Source organism: Myotis brandtii, unplaced genomic scaffold (genome assembly GCF_000412655.1).
Source record: "Myotis brandtii unplaced genomic scaffold, ASM41265v1 scaffold216, whole genome shotgun sequence".
NCBI classification, from domain to species: Eukaryota; Metazoa; Chordata; class Mammalia; order Chiroptera; family Vespertilionidae; genus Myotis; species Myotis brandtii.
This window is the reverse complement of record NW_005358092.1, coordinates 1,371,788-1,388,496: the sequence shown is the minus strand read 5'-3', so window position 1 is coordinate 1,388,496 and position 16,709 is coordinate 1,371,788. Positions and strand designations below refer to the sequence as shown.

General features: G+C 40.6%; 1 protein-coding gene across 1 annotated transcript in view; it reads right to left on the bottom strand.

The window, feature by feature from the left end:
* Nucleotides 1-11,661: 11,661 nt before the first annotated feature.
* The window catches only part of MTMR6 (myotubularin related protein 6), a 40,622-nt gene continuing 35,574 nt past the window's right edge, over nt 11,662-16,709 (bottom strand). Inside the window, exon 15 of the mRNA XM_014539398.1 lies at nt 11,662-14,227. Within this exon, the coding sequence (XP_014394884.1) occupies nt 13,967-14,227 (261 nt within the window). The 3' untranslated portion in view covers nt 11,662-13,966. The remainder of the gene's footprint in view (nt 14,228-16,709) is intronic.

The window sequence follows — 16,709 nt, the reverse complement described above, 5'->3', positions numbered from 1 at the left end:
CATTTAAAATGGTAACTTTGACATTATATTTTACCACAATAATGATAACATAAGAAGAATAGCTAGGGTCTTCTGGGGTCCTACAGGATAATGTATTAGTACTAATTAAGGCTAATAGCTGTATTAGTCAGAGTTCTACAGAGAAACAGAACCATATACAGAGATAAATTTATTATAAGGAATTGACTCGCATGATTACGGAGGCTGAGAAATCCCATGATCTGCCATTGGCAAAATGGGGATCCAAGGAAAGCCAGAGGTACAATTCAGTCCAAGTTCAAAGGCTTGAGAACCAGTCTGAGGGCAGGAAAGACTTATGTCCCAGCTCAAGCACTCAGGCAAAAGAAGGGGTGAATTCTGTCCATCTTCACTTTTTGTTCTGTTCAGACCCCCAATGGATTGGATGATACCCTCCTTAATCTGCTTTACTGAGTCCACCAATCCCAGCTGAAAACATACTCACAGACACATACAGAAATAATGCTTAGCCAAATATCTGGGAACCCATAACACAGTCAAGTAGATATACAAAATTAAACACCACAAGTCTGCTCCTTGTCAACTTGGCATTCATACACACCTCCTAAACCAGTGATGGCGAACCTATGACACGCGTGTCAGAGGTGACACGTGAACTCATTTTTTTGGTTGATTTTTCTTTGTTAAATGGCATTTAAATATCCTATCTAATAATAGACAAACATGGTAATTAACCATACCTCCGACATGCTTCCCATTGGCTAATCAGGGTGATATGCAAATTAACTGCCAACCAAGATGGCGGCCGGCAGCCAGGCAGCTGAAGCGAACAGGAGGCTTGCTTGCTCCAGTGATGGAGGAAGCCAAGGATCCCTGCCTGCCGCTGCCGGCCTCTGAGCTGCAGTCTAAGAAACAATGTTGCAATTATAGAAGCTAAACAAACCCCAGAAACCTGCTTTCAGCCAGCCATCCTCGGAGCTGGAGTCGCAACAAAGTTTCAAATTACAGAAGCCAAACAAAGCCCAGAAACCTGCTTTCAGCAGCCGAGGTCTCAGAGCTGGAGCCAAGCCTCAGAGCTGGAGCCGGCTCTCAGCTCCTGTGACAGCCATAGAAGGTAAATAAATCCCAGAATAAAAAAAAAGAAAAAAAGAAGAGGTTGGGAGCTTCAGTCACCCGCCAGCCTGAAAACAGCCCTCAGCCCCTCACCCAGACTGGCCAGGCACCCAAGCGGGACCCCCACCCTGATCCGGGACACCCTTCAGGGCAAACCAGCCGGCCCCCACCCGTGCACCAGGCCTCTATCCTATATAGTAACAGGGTAATATGCAAACTGACCCTAACAGCAGAAGGACTGGGAATGACTGGTCACTATGACACACACTGACCACCAGGGGGCAGACGCTCAATGCAGGAGCTGCCCTCTGGTGGTCAGGGCGCTCTCACATGGGAGGAGCTCTGCTCAGCCACAAGTCAGGCTGATGGCTGCCAGTACAGCGGTGGTGGTGGGAGCCTCTCCTGCCTCCTCAGCAGCGCTAAGGATGTCCGACTGCAGTTTAGGCCTGCTCCCCGCTGGCAAGTGGACATCCCCCGAGGGCTGCCGGGCTGCCAGAGGGATGTCTGATTGCCATCTTAGGCCCAATCCCCCGGGGAGTGGGCCTAAGCCAACAGGTGGTCATTTCCTGAGGGGTCCCAGACTGCGAGAGGGCACAGGCCGGGCTGAGGGACCCCCCCTCCCCACTGAGTGCACAAATTTTTGTGCACCGGGCCTCTAGTATAAAATAAATATCAAAAATATAAGTCTTTGTTTTACTATGGTTGCAAATATCAAAAAATTTCTATATGTGACACGGCACCAGAGTTAAGTTAGGGTTTTTCAAAATGCTGACACGCCAAGCTCAAAAGGTTCACCATCACTGTCCTAAACCATATTTAATCTCCAAATAAAGATAATAACAAGGTCATAATTCTACCTAACATGATACAATTATCTTTTGTACAACTAAAAAAGCACTAACCCTTTCCCCAAAAAAGGAAATAGTCTTTAAGTGATGTTTACTTTTCTCCTTGATATCCTGTAACTTATGTTATGATGTAAAACTTAACAATACTTAAACATTATGATATAAAATCAATACAGTGTATGCTACATGATAAGGGTATAAGAGAGAAAAAACAATATTTGTTTTGTATTAATAACAAAACACGGAGCAAAGACTCATGACAGTTATAGTCATCACTCTATAACTGGTCATGTGGTCATTACTGATATTATAAATACTTTATTTCACTATCCTGTACTCCTTTGCTTTCAGGAAGTACCTCCACTGGTCACGGTTCTGTACCTGGTTGATTGACCCAAATCTATATCCCTGAAGGGTCAGGGCCATTAGCAATTTTGCCTGAATTAGATTGTTACATTTTTTCATTGACCTTATTCACAGGGCATGGTAATACTAAGAGACGCCCAAAGGGATCTCCTGTATTCCTTACCTCCCACGTGGAATTGCAGTACAATTACCCCTTGGTAGTCAGGATTAATCACGCCAGCCAGCACAGCAACTCCCTTCTTTGCCTATTGACCAAGAGGCATGAGGAGCCCAAAGTGGTCAGGTGGCACACTTAACTTCCAATTCAATTGAATCATTGTTATGTCTCCTGGTAAAAGCATTCCTCCCTCTGGAACTAAGACCTGTAGGCTAGCAGAGCATGACATTGTGGGAACAGGAAACAAACATTTGCTAGTTGGCCACTAGGGGAAATAGTGGTGTCACTCCTGTTTCCATCCCTTGATTCCTGGAGATGGGAGAAACACTACTGTATATTGAATACTGATTCAGAGCATACACAGCCTTCCTGAGCACCCTGTCCCAGAAAGGTATTGTTACCTAACTGGCACTGTAACTGAGTCTTCAAAGTGCCATTCCACTGCTCTATCAAACCAGCCACTTCACAATGGTACAGAAAATGGTAAGACCAATTAATTTTATGAGCATGGGCCCATTGCCACACTTCTATTGTGAAGTGAGTTCCTTGATCTGAAGCAATGCTGTGTGGAATACCATGATGGTGGATAAGACATTCTGTTAGTCCATAGGTGGCAGTTTTAGTAGAAGTATTGCATGCAGGGAAGGCAAATTCACATCCAGAGTGTCTATCCAGTAAGAACAAAATGCTTCCCCTACCATGATGGGTCAATGTAATCAGCCTGCCACCCGATAGCTGGCTGATCACCCTGGGGAATAGGGACCACCCTGGGCCATATCAGGGACTGTGTTGATATTTGCTGCTGGCAGACTTGCACTCAACAGTGGCCAAGGCAGGCCAGCCTTTGTAAGTGGAAGTCCATGTTGCTGAGCCCATGCATAACCTCCATCTTTACCACCATGTCACTTTGCTCATGAGCCCATTGGGTGACAAAAGGGGTGTCTGGGGAAAGAGGCTGACTGGTATCCACAGAATGGGTCGTCCTATTCTTTGCTGAGGTCACCCTTTGGTGGACATTCATATGGGATGCAAATATCTTCACATTTTTTTGCCCAGAGAGTTCTATTTATTTAGCTCTTCCCTAAATTTCCTTGCCACCAATTTTCCAATCATGTTCCAAGTTTCTGACCATCCAGCCAAACCATTAGCTGCAGCCCATGAATTGGTATATAATTGCACATCTAGTCATTTCTCCTTCCAAGCAAAGTGAACAACCAAAGTGCTGCTCAAAGTTCTGCCCACTGGGAAGACTTCCCTTCACCACTGTCCAGGGATGTCCCAGAGAGGGGTTGTAGTGCTGCAGGTGTCCACTTTGGAGTGGTACCTGCATATCATACAGAAACATCTGTGAACCTGCCCTAAGTCTTCTCTTTCTTTATCAACTGGTTGTAGGGAACTCTTTATGAGGCCATTCATGCAGGCTGGGGGAGAGAACTCTGTATGAGGCCATTCATGCAGGCTGGGGGAGAGAATGGAGATCGTGGGCATTTGGGCCATTTCTTCATGTAACTTACCTGTGCCTTCCAGGACTGCTCATCACATACCTACCACTTGCATTTGATGATGGAGTGATGCTGTGCCCATACAACTTTATGGCTTGCTGGATCAGATAACCCCAGTTTAGATAGTCAGCTCAAGTAGCATGGTAACTTGGTAATCCAGGGCTAAACATTCAGTCTCTACCAATGCCCAGTAGTTACCCAAGCATTATTTTCAAAAGGAGAATACGATCTGCAGAGGATGGAAGGTCTTTTCTCAAAAATCCTGATGGCCTGTGTTGAGAATCGCCTTTAGAAGCCTTGCAAAGACTCCAAGCAGCATCCCCATCTGCTTCATCACATGGCCCAAATGGCAAAGCAGCTTGCCTAGCAGTCTGGACCTGTGGACTGAAGAGTACCAGGTTCAATTTCAGTCACAGCACATGCCCAGAGTACATCTTGATCCTCAGTATGGGGCATGCAGGAAGCAGCTGATCAATGATTCTCTCTCATCATTGATGTTTCTATTGTTCTCTCCTACTCCCTCCCTCTCTGAAATCAAGTTTTAAAAAATGCTATTTGCCAGGGAGAGATGGCTGGAAATGTAGGAACTCTCTTAAAAAGCCAAAGCAGATAGAAACATCTGCCCATTCAGTCCTATCAGTCTCTATGCGTTCTCCACTTTCCATCCTTGGTTATCAGGGTTCTCTCCAGCTAGTAATCAGTTGATTATTCAGGATGGTTTTTTTCTAGTTAAGTATTCTTTTAAATAGGTTCTACATTTTATTTTACTCAATTGAGACATGGTAATACCAATTGGGTTACTACATGGAAAAGCCAACAAAATAGCTACAACTTGGCTAATGAAAATGAATCAATGTCATTGATGAGTCTTTAATAGCTCTATATAGTTTTGCAGATGATCAGTACTTCATCCAACTTAGAATGTTAACTGGAAGTTTTTCAGTATTTTAAAGTAGACCTGAAAAAACAAAAGTCAAAAAAGGCCAGGCTAGTTACACACCTATTAGACTAGCCAAAATCCAGAACACTGACACCACCAAATACTGGTGAGGATGTGGAGCAATAAGAACTCTATTCGTTGCTAATGGTAATGCAAATGGTGCAGCCACTTTAGAAGAAAATTCGGCAATTTCTTTCAAAATTTAACATACTATTACCATATAATCCAGCAATCATGCTCCTTAGTATTTACCCAAAGGGGTTGAAAACTTTTGTCCAAACAAAAACTTGCAGATGACAGGGGGAGGAAAAAATGGCGACCAGCAGGAAGGTAGGGAGGGAGAGAGTGTGAGAGTGCAAGGAAGTGATAGAGGAGTGTGTGGACGTGTGTGGTGTGTGTGTATGAGATCATAGTGAAGGTGAAGGAAGGAAATTCCTAGCCAGAGGCAAAGAAATGAAAGAAAAGAGATCTAAGGATGCTAGAGGTAGAGGACTTGGCTACAGAAGGAGAGAAGGAAGAAAGGAGCGATTGCCCGGGATTGAGCCTCTCGATTTAAATCAAGAGAAATTTGAAAATTTTCCAGCCAAGAGCATTTCAATTTTCTCCCATAATTTAAAGTCAATAATGTATTTGGCAGCGGTGAGTTCTCTAATTATACAGGCAAATGTGTTGATGGAGTAAAGTGGCATCTCTCCCCATAAAGCAAATGCCCTTCATTGTGCAAATATCACAAATGACTCTGAGCTCTCCATCTTTTAATAAAGTGGATTTTCTTCTAATTTTTCAACTATACAGAAATAATTAAGAGTCAGAAACATATTTATCTTATTTCCCACTTATCCCTATCTAGTCTGCATAGCATACTTCAGGAAATGTGCTGGTTCATGATTCTTTGGTCCTTGTAAAATGAAAATAATTTAATCACTTTTAGAATGTGATATTGCCACCTAAAACTGAAATATGTGTCAAAGGACACCACTATAAGTCTAACATGCAAATGTGGCATTTCACTGGCTTTGCCTTACCACTGAAATGCAATCCTGAACTCCCACAATTCCTTTTCTAGAAAACTTTGCCAACATCCCTCCCCATCATCAGTATTTCCTATTTCTGGCTATAATCCCCTGTAAATTAATTATGGCTACAATAGTACTATATAACAATCTCAGCAGCAGACAATAATAAAGACTTACCAGTATTCATCTCATTGTTATGGGTAGACTGATTTGCACTGGGCTCAGTTGAGCAGTTTTACTGCCCTCACCCTGGCTCACACACATCCAAAGTCAGAAGACCCTAGAATGGGCTCAACTGTAGAAACTAGTCTCTTGCTCCACTTGTCTATCATCCTGTTCCTGGTAACAGGAGCAAACTCAATCATGCAGGCTTGTTTCAAGCCTTTGGTCACCTCATGCCTGTTAACCTTCTGTTGGCAAAGGCATGTGTCTGAACACAAAACCAAGGAGTAGGGAAATACACTCTGCCTCTTTCATGGGGTAAACCACAAAGTCACTTGGCAATGGGCATGTACAGGGTGGGGCAAAGGTAGCTTTACAGTTGTGAGTATGCGAAACAGGGTTTATTCTTGTATTATTATTTGTTAGTCATTGTATTATTTTCCATACAAACAACTGTAAACTTATCTTTGCTCACCCTGTATATACGGAGAAGTGAAGAGTTAGGACCATTAATGAACCCTACTGAAATCCATTGTATGGGTACTGAAAGGAAAAACTCTTTTCCATACTTTATTTCCAATAGTTCTGACACCAGATGTGTGTGAGATTTCTCCAGCCAAGCAATTCTCTTACACCAGCTGGGTGTCTTACAATTCAATTCTGACATTACCTGGGGGTAGAGCCCACAGGGTAAGCACTCAGTCCCACTTCAGACAGGTTGTCACCTGCGCATATGGCCCACCAGTTATAAATCGGAGGTTCTCACCCCCCCCCTTTTAGGTTTGATAATTTGCTAGAGCACCTCACAGAATTTAGGAAACAGTTTACTTACTAGACTACCAATTTATTATAAATTTTAGGAACAGCCAGATGGAAAAGATGCAATAAGGCAAGGCAGGGGGGAAGTGGCACAGAGCTTCTGTGCCCTCTCCAGGTGTGCACCCTCCCAGCACCAATCCCAAAGTTCTCTGAACCCCATACTTCAGGGGCTTTATGGAGGCTACAGTATGTAGTCATGATTGATTAAGTCATTGGCCACTGGTGATTAATTCAGCCTCCAGCCCCTTTCCCCTCCCCAGAGGGGAGTTCAGTTGGAACTTCCTATTCTATTTTGTCTCCTGCTCCTGCCTGTCACCTCTCCTTCAGATGTCCTTCCTAGACCTGGTCAGGGAGCTCAGTTGGTTAAAGCATCATCCAGATACACCAAGGTTGTGGGTTTGATCCCGTCAGGGTACATATAAGAATCAACAATGAATGCATAAATAAGTGGAACAACAAATGGATCTCTCTCTCTCTCTCTCCCCAAAAATCAATCAATAAATTAAAATTAAGATGTCCTTCCTAAACATCTCCTAATTCAGATATAGTTGTAGCTACATTGGTGTAGTAAAAGCAGAAACTAGAAGTCAGCCAACATACTCACATTTGGGTTTGTGACTAACCAACTATGTAACTAATGAGAACTTTGGAAATAATCTCTTCAAGTTTCTTTCCAAACTTCTAGCTCTCAGTTCTATGTTTAGTCTACAGTCCCATTATTCCCTTCCAATTTCCCACAACCGTCGGACATTATTACCTTCATTCGTTTGTTCAGAAAACATCAATTGGAGGCCTTTTGCTTATTAGGCCCTATTCCAGGAACTGGGAATTCAGAGAAATACTAAACCAAATCTTCATCTTCCAGGAATCACAGTGGATAAAACAAACAACTAAAGCGACAAAGACAATGACAATTTGTAGTGTAAGTGTCTGACAATTAGCGTTTTTTATTGTAGTGTAAGTGCCTGTCATTAAGCTTTTGATTGCTGAGGCATCTATTTCAGAGACATCCATCTCTAATAAACACATTGCCAGCTACTAGATAAACAGCCAGGCCAACCCAACCCAGCTGTGAAGTTCCCTTTTTAGAAAGCACTGGGTGACTTAGATAGATGACTGCTTGACTGACCCTGCATTTTCCTTCCACTTTAATCTCTAATCTTATGTTTTAAATTAATCAATAAAGAGTGAACCCAAGAAACCCTATGCACCCCAACCACAGGTTTAAGAGACATCTCTCTCTCTCTCTCTCTCTCTCTCTCTCTCTCTCTCTCTCTCCCCGCCCCTTGACCTCGCTCTGTCATCCTGGGTGTGCAAGACCCTCCAGAGTTGAGTATTAAAACTTGTTTTTTCAATGTCCCTGATAGTTGTTGCCGAGGTGCATCGTTCAATTATAGTAAGAACCAGAAGGGCTGCTCTAGCCACAACATTGGCTCCAGATGGAGAAATGTCCGTGGGGACTGTCCACAAGCAGTGCAGGCCAAGGTGAGTGCCCGCAGGCATTCCAAGCAGACAGCAAGACAGCATCACCATCAATAGACTGAGACTAGCACAGAACACAGGAACTTCCATAAAAGTCTGACAGGGATCTAGGAAAGATTAAAGGGCACTTCAACCAAATAGTCTGTTTGCAGTTATATTGCATAATGGTGAGAGATGCTAGAGGATTAGTCTGATTGATATAAAAATTTCAAGTAATACATCTCCAGGATTGGACTGATCCTATTTCTATCCCCAAAGTACCAAAAGGATTGGGAGCATGTTTTAATCATGAAAAGATAGAATTGTGGTTGGAGGACTGAAAAGTCCACATTTTCTTGCTAGCTGTCAGTGGCTGGGAACCACTCTCAATGTCTACAGCTTTCCCATAGTTCCTTGCCTCACGTCTCATAGCCAATTCACAACATGGGTCATTCTGTTCTCTTCCAGGCTACAACTTCTTCTTCTAAAAGCTAGTCTGATTAGGTCAGGCCCATTCTGGATAATTTCCCCCTTTGATTGACTTGAAGTCGGTTGGTTAGTAAGGTAATATTCACAGGTCTTGGCAGCCATCTTAAAATACTGCCTACTGCAGTATATATTTGAATATTTTTAATATTTTTAGAAATGAGAGTAAAGAATGAAATTCCTGTCCGGCCCGTCTGTCTCAGTGATTGAGCCTCAACCCAGGAACCAAGAGGTCACGGTTCAATTCCAGTCAGGGCACATGACCACATAGTGGGCTCGATTCTATATTCCTCTCACTTCCTGTCTCTCTGTCAAAAAAATGGAATTCCTTTTTACTTAAATTTGTTTGTCAGATTGTGTTTTATTAACACTGCTAGAACACCAAATTCTGGGTTTCGGTGTTTATGAAAGGGAGATTGGATGGGCATTAGGTCTTAAATCATGGAAAAGGTTGGATACCTTTTGATCAGTTCTTTGTGTCTCTGAAAATCTAGTTTCATATATCATAATATTAGACTCACTGAACATATCCTTTCAAATAAATACCGACAACTATAAGGAAAAATATCAATATTTGTATTTAGAAAATGATTTCACATTTTTAGATTTATCAAAATTGCCTATGACGAGCCAAAAAAAAGGACATCTGTCCTTATGAGAGAAAATATTTTTATATAACACCACTAACTATATAATAATAAGTGGTGGCTAAGTTTATTTTTGCTTTAAAGATTTATTGAAATGGTAATTGGAAAATCTGAAAGAGCCACTGTAAAATGTAGGATGTTTAAAGGTATATTATTAAATAAATCTTTATAAATTCAGGATTGAAAAAAAACCTGAAATATATTAATTTCCTAATTTTGTTGTACTTGACATATTTTACTTCATTTGACATTCACGATGGTATCTGAACATTTGCTTTGCTCTCTCCATTTCACAGTGGGGGGAGCTAATATTCAGGTTAGGTGACTTCACCAAGACCACATCGCTGGTCAGGAGCAAACCCAGAAAGAAAGCAAACCTAGAATATTCAACTCCACAGTCCTTATATCTTTCCTCTATGCCACAGTGGTTTCTCTGTCATTTATCCATTTATTCATTCTTTTGGCAAATATTTATTTTGTGCTTGTTGTGTATCAAGCATTGTCGTAAGTTCTGGGTAATACGGTGGTAAAAACAGATTTATGCTTTGTCTTCATGGAACTGCTGGTCTGGTGCATTCAAGAGTACAGCTTCAGTTTCTCCTCCTGTGTTAAGCGTTCCCTCGTCCACATAAATACAACTAATTCCCTCATCTGTGCATCCAGAGCAAGCTACACTAATACTTTCAGGGTGCACCGCATATTGTATCTCGGTTTACTGTATCCCAGACACTAGGCCAAGCAAGGTACCTTCCAGGCTCTCTTCCCAGGATGCCTGCCACGCGAGTGGGGTGCACATCTGTCACACACCCGAGGATATGAAGGAAAGGAAGGAAAGGAACACACAACCTGAGTTAGTTCTCGCTTTAAAGGAAGGGAAGGCCATACCATTTTAAATCAATGTGATTGCTAAACAGGAAACTCAAGTAATAACACAACAAAACTTATGAATTTAAAACATATGTTAGCTGCTGGAAAGAAATTGAGTTACTGAAAGTTGCTATCGTCTCCTTTCTTGCAGCAATAACTTTTATTCCATCAGAATTCCATCTTCCATAGACATTCTTCTAACATCGTATTTTGCTGGGTTATTGTCACTGGAGTTTAACATTTTTCTCTGTTGCTCAAGAACTTCTCCTGAGGGTACGTACTATGTGAGAGCAGTGGGTTGCCTATGAAATCTTGGGCGTTGTTAATCTAAATCTCTTCTTCCTCTGACTTGGAAAATGTGAAGTGATGTCATATTCAAACAGTGACCAGTTAAGAAAATCATTATGACCAAAAATTAACAACACAATATGGTATAATATAACATAACCTAATATAAAATCACATAACATAATATAAAGAGTTTCAATAAGGAAAAAAAAAAAACTTGCAGATGGATATTTATAGAAACTTTATTAATTGCTAAAACTTGAAAGCAACCAAGATATCCTTCAGTGGATGAATGGACAAATAAACTCTGGTAGATCCAGACAATGAAGATTATTCAGTGCTAAGAAAGAAAGAAAAAAAGTCATCAAGCCATGATAAAAACATGAAGGAACCTTAAATGCATATTACTAAGTGAGAGAAGCCAATCTAAAAGACTACATACTATATGATTCCAACTATATGGCATTCTGCTAAAATTATGGAGACAGTAAAAAGATTAGTGGTTCCCAGGAGTTGAGGGGAAGAAGAGGAATAAATAGGCAGAGCACGAAGGTTTTTTAGGGAAGTGAAAATACTCTGTATGGTACTATTAAAAGTCATTATACATTTTGTCTAAACCCACAGAATATATGCTAAAAGAAAACTCTGAACTATGGACTTTGGGTGATTATGATGCATCAATGTAGGCTTATCAACTGTAACAAGTGTACCACTCTAGTGGGGGATGCTGATAATGGAGAAAGCTATGAATGTGTAGGGTCATGTATATGAGAAATTCATGTATATGGGAAATATCTGGACTTTCCTCTCAATTTTGCTGGTAACCGAAAACGACTCCAAATATGTGCTGTAAAACCTAAGATTTTTTATTTTTAGTATCCCGATACTACTGCACTGTCCTGCTATCCCACCAAATAAAGAGAATTTGGAGGATAGGAAGGAAAGCTTCCTTTCATCTTGATTTAGTCAAGACTCCCTGAGCTATTTCTAGCCTAGCTAAACCTGTTCAAAACACCCACAAATAAAATGAATATTTTTCTCTGCCAATCATTTTCTTCCTCATGATTACATCAGATCTGCCTTTGAAGAGACGCTTCACCTTGAATGTGCATACTCCTTGGACACTGCCTTCCATCAACAAGTTGGTAAGGTCAAGATAAAATCCTGATTATAACAACAGGAAGTGACAAGACCACAAAAGGAAAATTTAATGACGTTACCAGCTATATCTGCTGGAACTTTTAGCCCACTGTCAACATCTGTCTTTTGGAAAATGAAGTGCTCAAACCTGATACTGTTATGATTAGTGTAAGGTGTAGGTCCATTTGCCGAGGAGAGGGAAAACAAAAAACTACAACTTGATCCCATTTTTTTCCCCCAAAAGCAAAACATTTAAAGTAAAACCTGAACATTTAATTACCTTTAAATAATATATGAAATAATTTACATGCTATACATTCCCAAACACATTGAACATAAATCCAACTTTATAAGACATACACAATCTGCCTTTTGCCAATATATACCCTATATAGAATGTTAACTGATTTTTCAGTCCATGTGAGAACACATAAACATACATATATGTGCCTCAAGTTGAAGACTGTAAGATAATAAACCAAAGAGCTGACTATAGAAAGTCTTCTATGGAAGATTCTAAAACCACAATCAGTATTGGAACCAAATAACAAGGCACAAAAGCTTTCCCTTTGTGGTCACAAAGATTAAGTTTCCTGTCCCAGTGCTTAAATATCACAAATTATATTTTATATACAGTGTATTTCTGTTACTGCTTATAAAGGGGTATTTTTATTACATAATTTGTTACAGAAAAGCATTGGAAAAATAAATGGGATTTGATAAGTTCTCATACAATAAAGCTTTTGTTCCACTTGAAAAAGATATTTATGCTCAAAACTAATAATAGATATAGGTATAATAAAGAGAAGCATGAATGGCCCTTTGCAGATTTCTTTATACCCTTGAATTATAGCTCGTGCCACCATGTTACTTACATTTTCTATTCTGAAGCCAGCTGGCTCCAGTCCTACCCCAGGCATCCAGGCCCTGTGTGAATGTGGGTTGCCTAACCATCAACTACCAGTGCTTTTTTTTCAAAACATGGCAAAATGAAACTCTTCCCAGCAGTTAAGTTGTTTTTGTTAAATATTAACTTTGTATTGGGCTACCTTTCATTTTCCTCTTTTTACTTATATATTAACAGAAAATAGTATTCCATATAGAAATGACTGCTTTAAGATTCATATAATCAAGCAAAATATAACTATCTGTATTCCCCTTTTGATTTTTATCCCAAAATGTTTAGGTAAACTGAAAGTAAAATATTCTAGGAAGAGCAATAACTCATTGAGAGATAAAACAATTTTAAAATACGTACGTATTATTCATTGCTCTAAAAACAGCTTTAGAACTTTGTATTTTTAAAATTACAGTTATCAAAAGAATAAAGCCAACCACAAAATAAGAATCAATAGAATGCAGTAACCCATATATAAAAGATAGTCAAATGTGCTTAAAACATATTTTAAAAAATCAATAACCTATGTTGTAAATAAGTCATCAAATGTAGTACTAAGCAAATTGTAAATGGAATAAAAACTGTGGTTTCATTTTGACTATGGAAGTGGGATGAGCTACAGATGAACTTAACAGTGTGCCTGTGCAACTTTCTATATAGGAGTACTGTAGCATGCAAGGCCTGCAGTAATGAGTACAGACTTCACAGATAAAACAAGGCTGGCAAAAAGAAAACCAAACACAAAATTCTGCTCTCGGCTATAAAACCTAAGAGTAAAGAAGAAACTGAGATTTTAAGGCTTTCTTAGAAATATTTTTCATGGCACAACATTAAACATCACTATAGGTAAAATATGTAAAAATTCAGTTACATGGTTGCATAATTGAAAGAACATGCCATGTCATTTATTAAGGGACTGCCTTGTCAAGTTCTGTTTACTGGTAATTAAATTATAGTTAAGTAAAGCTACTTATGTTTGACTCTAATTATCATATAAATCATACAGAAATGTCAATTTGCTAGTATACAATGCAAATTGTGTTTTGAATAAATGTCAATATCACTTGTTTCTTAAAGAACTGAAAGTCATTCCTTACTAGAAATGCAGTTACACTAACTCCTCTCACAAGAGCAGTTATTTTCCTTCCTTAAACGATTAATCTACTATTAAACTCTAAGATCTTTATTAGACAAATTCCTTTTCATCATGCACACAGATCATCCTTACAATGATCCATTTCTTGCATTACAGTCAGTCCAGAAAATACTCTAGGAGTCTAACAAGTCATTCTTGCCACACCATACTCTAAGCTGACCACAGCAGGTTCGGATTTGGAAAACTCCTCAGCGTATTCACTGTAACGATTATCCGCTGGGTTGCTGCCCTCTATAGTTCGAAGAGTATCATTCACAGGTAACAGAGTCTGCTCCTTAAAACATAGGGAGGTTTTGATGATAGGTGACTCAGGATGAACTGGATGTAACAATTCCTTGGTGAGAACTCCATCTATTTGCTCATTTTTGCGTTTATTAATTTTCTAGAATAAAAATTTGAAAAAATTAATCATTGCACATAGTACATGTTTAAACAACTGTATATGAGAAATGTATATGAGACATTCACCCTGAGATCACAATAAATAATACAACAAATACACACTTATTTAGCTAAAGATTTTATTGCATAAAACCTACATGGTTTTTCTACAATAGCTTGTTAGATGAGCACAACAGGCTTTAAAAACACAGAATTTTTTTAAAAAACTGAACAGAAGATTTTTAAAGTAATCTTTGGCAGAGTATGGCACTCTCCAAATCACTGGACTAATCTGCCAACTAATCTTTCTGAATTACCTATATCTTGTGCCTGCCTCTTTTAACACATCGTCCTCCAGTTTACTCAAGCAGTCATTACTTGGATGACTAAGGAACACCCCTGCCTGAGAGACAGACAAGACCAAGTTATAACAACTGTCTACAATTTTTAAAATATATACTTGCTAATTCTTCCCTTCCCCTGGCTGCCGGCACTGGTTTTCCTCCGGCACTCAGGACCCAGGCCTTCGCTGCTCCGGCTGGAGCCTTCAGCGTTTGCTCCACCACTTCGTGCCTATGTATGCAAATTAACTGCCATCTTTGCTGGGTTAATTTGCATACTCTCCTGATTGGCTGGTGAGTGTAGCAGAGGGATGGTCAATTTACATGTTTGTCTATTATTAGGTAAGATGGCAAAGATTATAGAAAAGTCTTAGAGTGGAGAGAAATTTCTTCTTTTTTAATGTTTTTTACATTTTTTATTTTTAATATATTTTTATTGATTTCAGAGAGAAAGGGAGATAGAAACATCAATGATGAGAGGGAATCATTGATCAGCTGCCTCCTGCACGCCCCATACTGGGGATAGAGCCTGCAACCTGGGCATGTGCCCTTGACCGGAATTGAACCTGGGACTCTTCAGTCCACAGGCCAACGCTCTATCCACTTAGCCAAACCAGCTAGGGTGAAATTTCTTAAACAAGGTACAAAAAAAAAAAAAAGCATAAAACATAAAGATTGATAAACCTGACTACATTAAAATTCAAAGCATCTATACAACATATACTGTAAATAAAATGGAAAGGACAAGCCATTTGTGATATATATAACTAAAAAAGAATCAGTGTCTGATTTATAAAAAAACTCTTACAAATCAATAAGAAAAGGGCAGATAGGCCAACAGATAGGTCATTCACAGAAAAGGGAAAACCAAATGGCCAACAAACATATGAAAATCATTCAACTTTAATTGTTATGGAAATCCAAAACTAAAAACAATTTAAATGTTTAGCAGCTGAAAGGACAGACTGTGAGCTACTCATATAAGAGAATATTATACAGTAATCATTAACAAAAGAAATGCATTAAAGCCACACATATCAACATGAATAAATTTCAAAACAATGTTGAGCAAAATGAAGCACGACAGTATGTCAATCTCTATATATTTTTCAAGCATGAAACTTCTTAGCTGAGTGAAAGGTACAGAGGCCTTCATGTTGTTTGTTGCCCTTTACACTGCATACAAAACCTATATTCTTTTTTATTTTTTAACTAGTGGCCCGGTGCACAAAAATTTGTGCACTCGGGGGGCATCCCTCAGCCCATCCTGCCCCCTCTAACAGTCTGGGAGCCCTCACAGGATGTCCTACTGATGTCCCTGTGGGGAGTGGGCCTAAGCCACAGTCTGGCCTCCCTCTGTGGAAGGCAACTGACCGATCAGGTATATAGATACTTTCTGAAGGCAGCACAGACTCCTTCCTTATTTCTTTCCTCTGTGGTTGGAGAATAGGGGACTAAAAGGTGGAGATAGAACTGTGGCCGGGCCTGGGGCTCTTGTAGGCAGCAGAAAGAAGGAGAGGGCTGGGGAAAGTCTAGACATGGTTTTCTTCAATTGTCCTCCCTTCCTCCAGGCCCCTCACTCTGTTCTTTCCTTGTCATGGTGGACGCTTGGGCCTCGGACTGACAGGAGCCCAGCGATGGTGGAGTTCAGCCCTCTCACTTCTCAGCTGAACATATAACTGCCTCACATTCCAAGTGGAGCTGTTTTCAAGTGGCTAAAGTGCTGGCAATTCATGCCTCCTGGCCTTTCCCCTCTGGGGCTTCCACCATGGGTCAGTTGCAAACTTCACCGAGACACCGAAGCAACTCTGCCCTGGTACTTCTGCACCGGCCCCTGCACTCTTCCTTGAGGTCTCTGGGTCCACAGTCTGAGCTCAGGGAGGTCACCCAGAGCCCGTTGCCCCGGACAGGTGGGGCAGGGGGGCTAGCTTGAAGAGCTGGAGGAAGATGGCAGAGTAAGAGTTGGTATGAACCAGCGCCTGCTTAGCCAGACTTCCTAAGCTCCCCACTGGGCCCAGGCCGGGCCCCTTCCCCACACCAGGAGGATCCCAGTTGAGGCCCCCTCCCTGCACCCAGCGCTCTCCTCCCTGTTCTACCACTGGGGAAAGGAAGCAGCTCACCTGCTCTGGACCCTGCCAACCC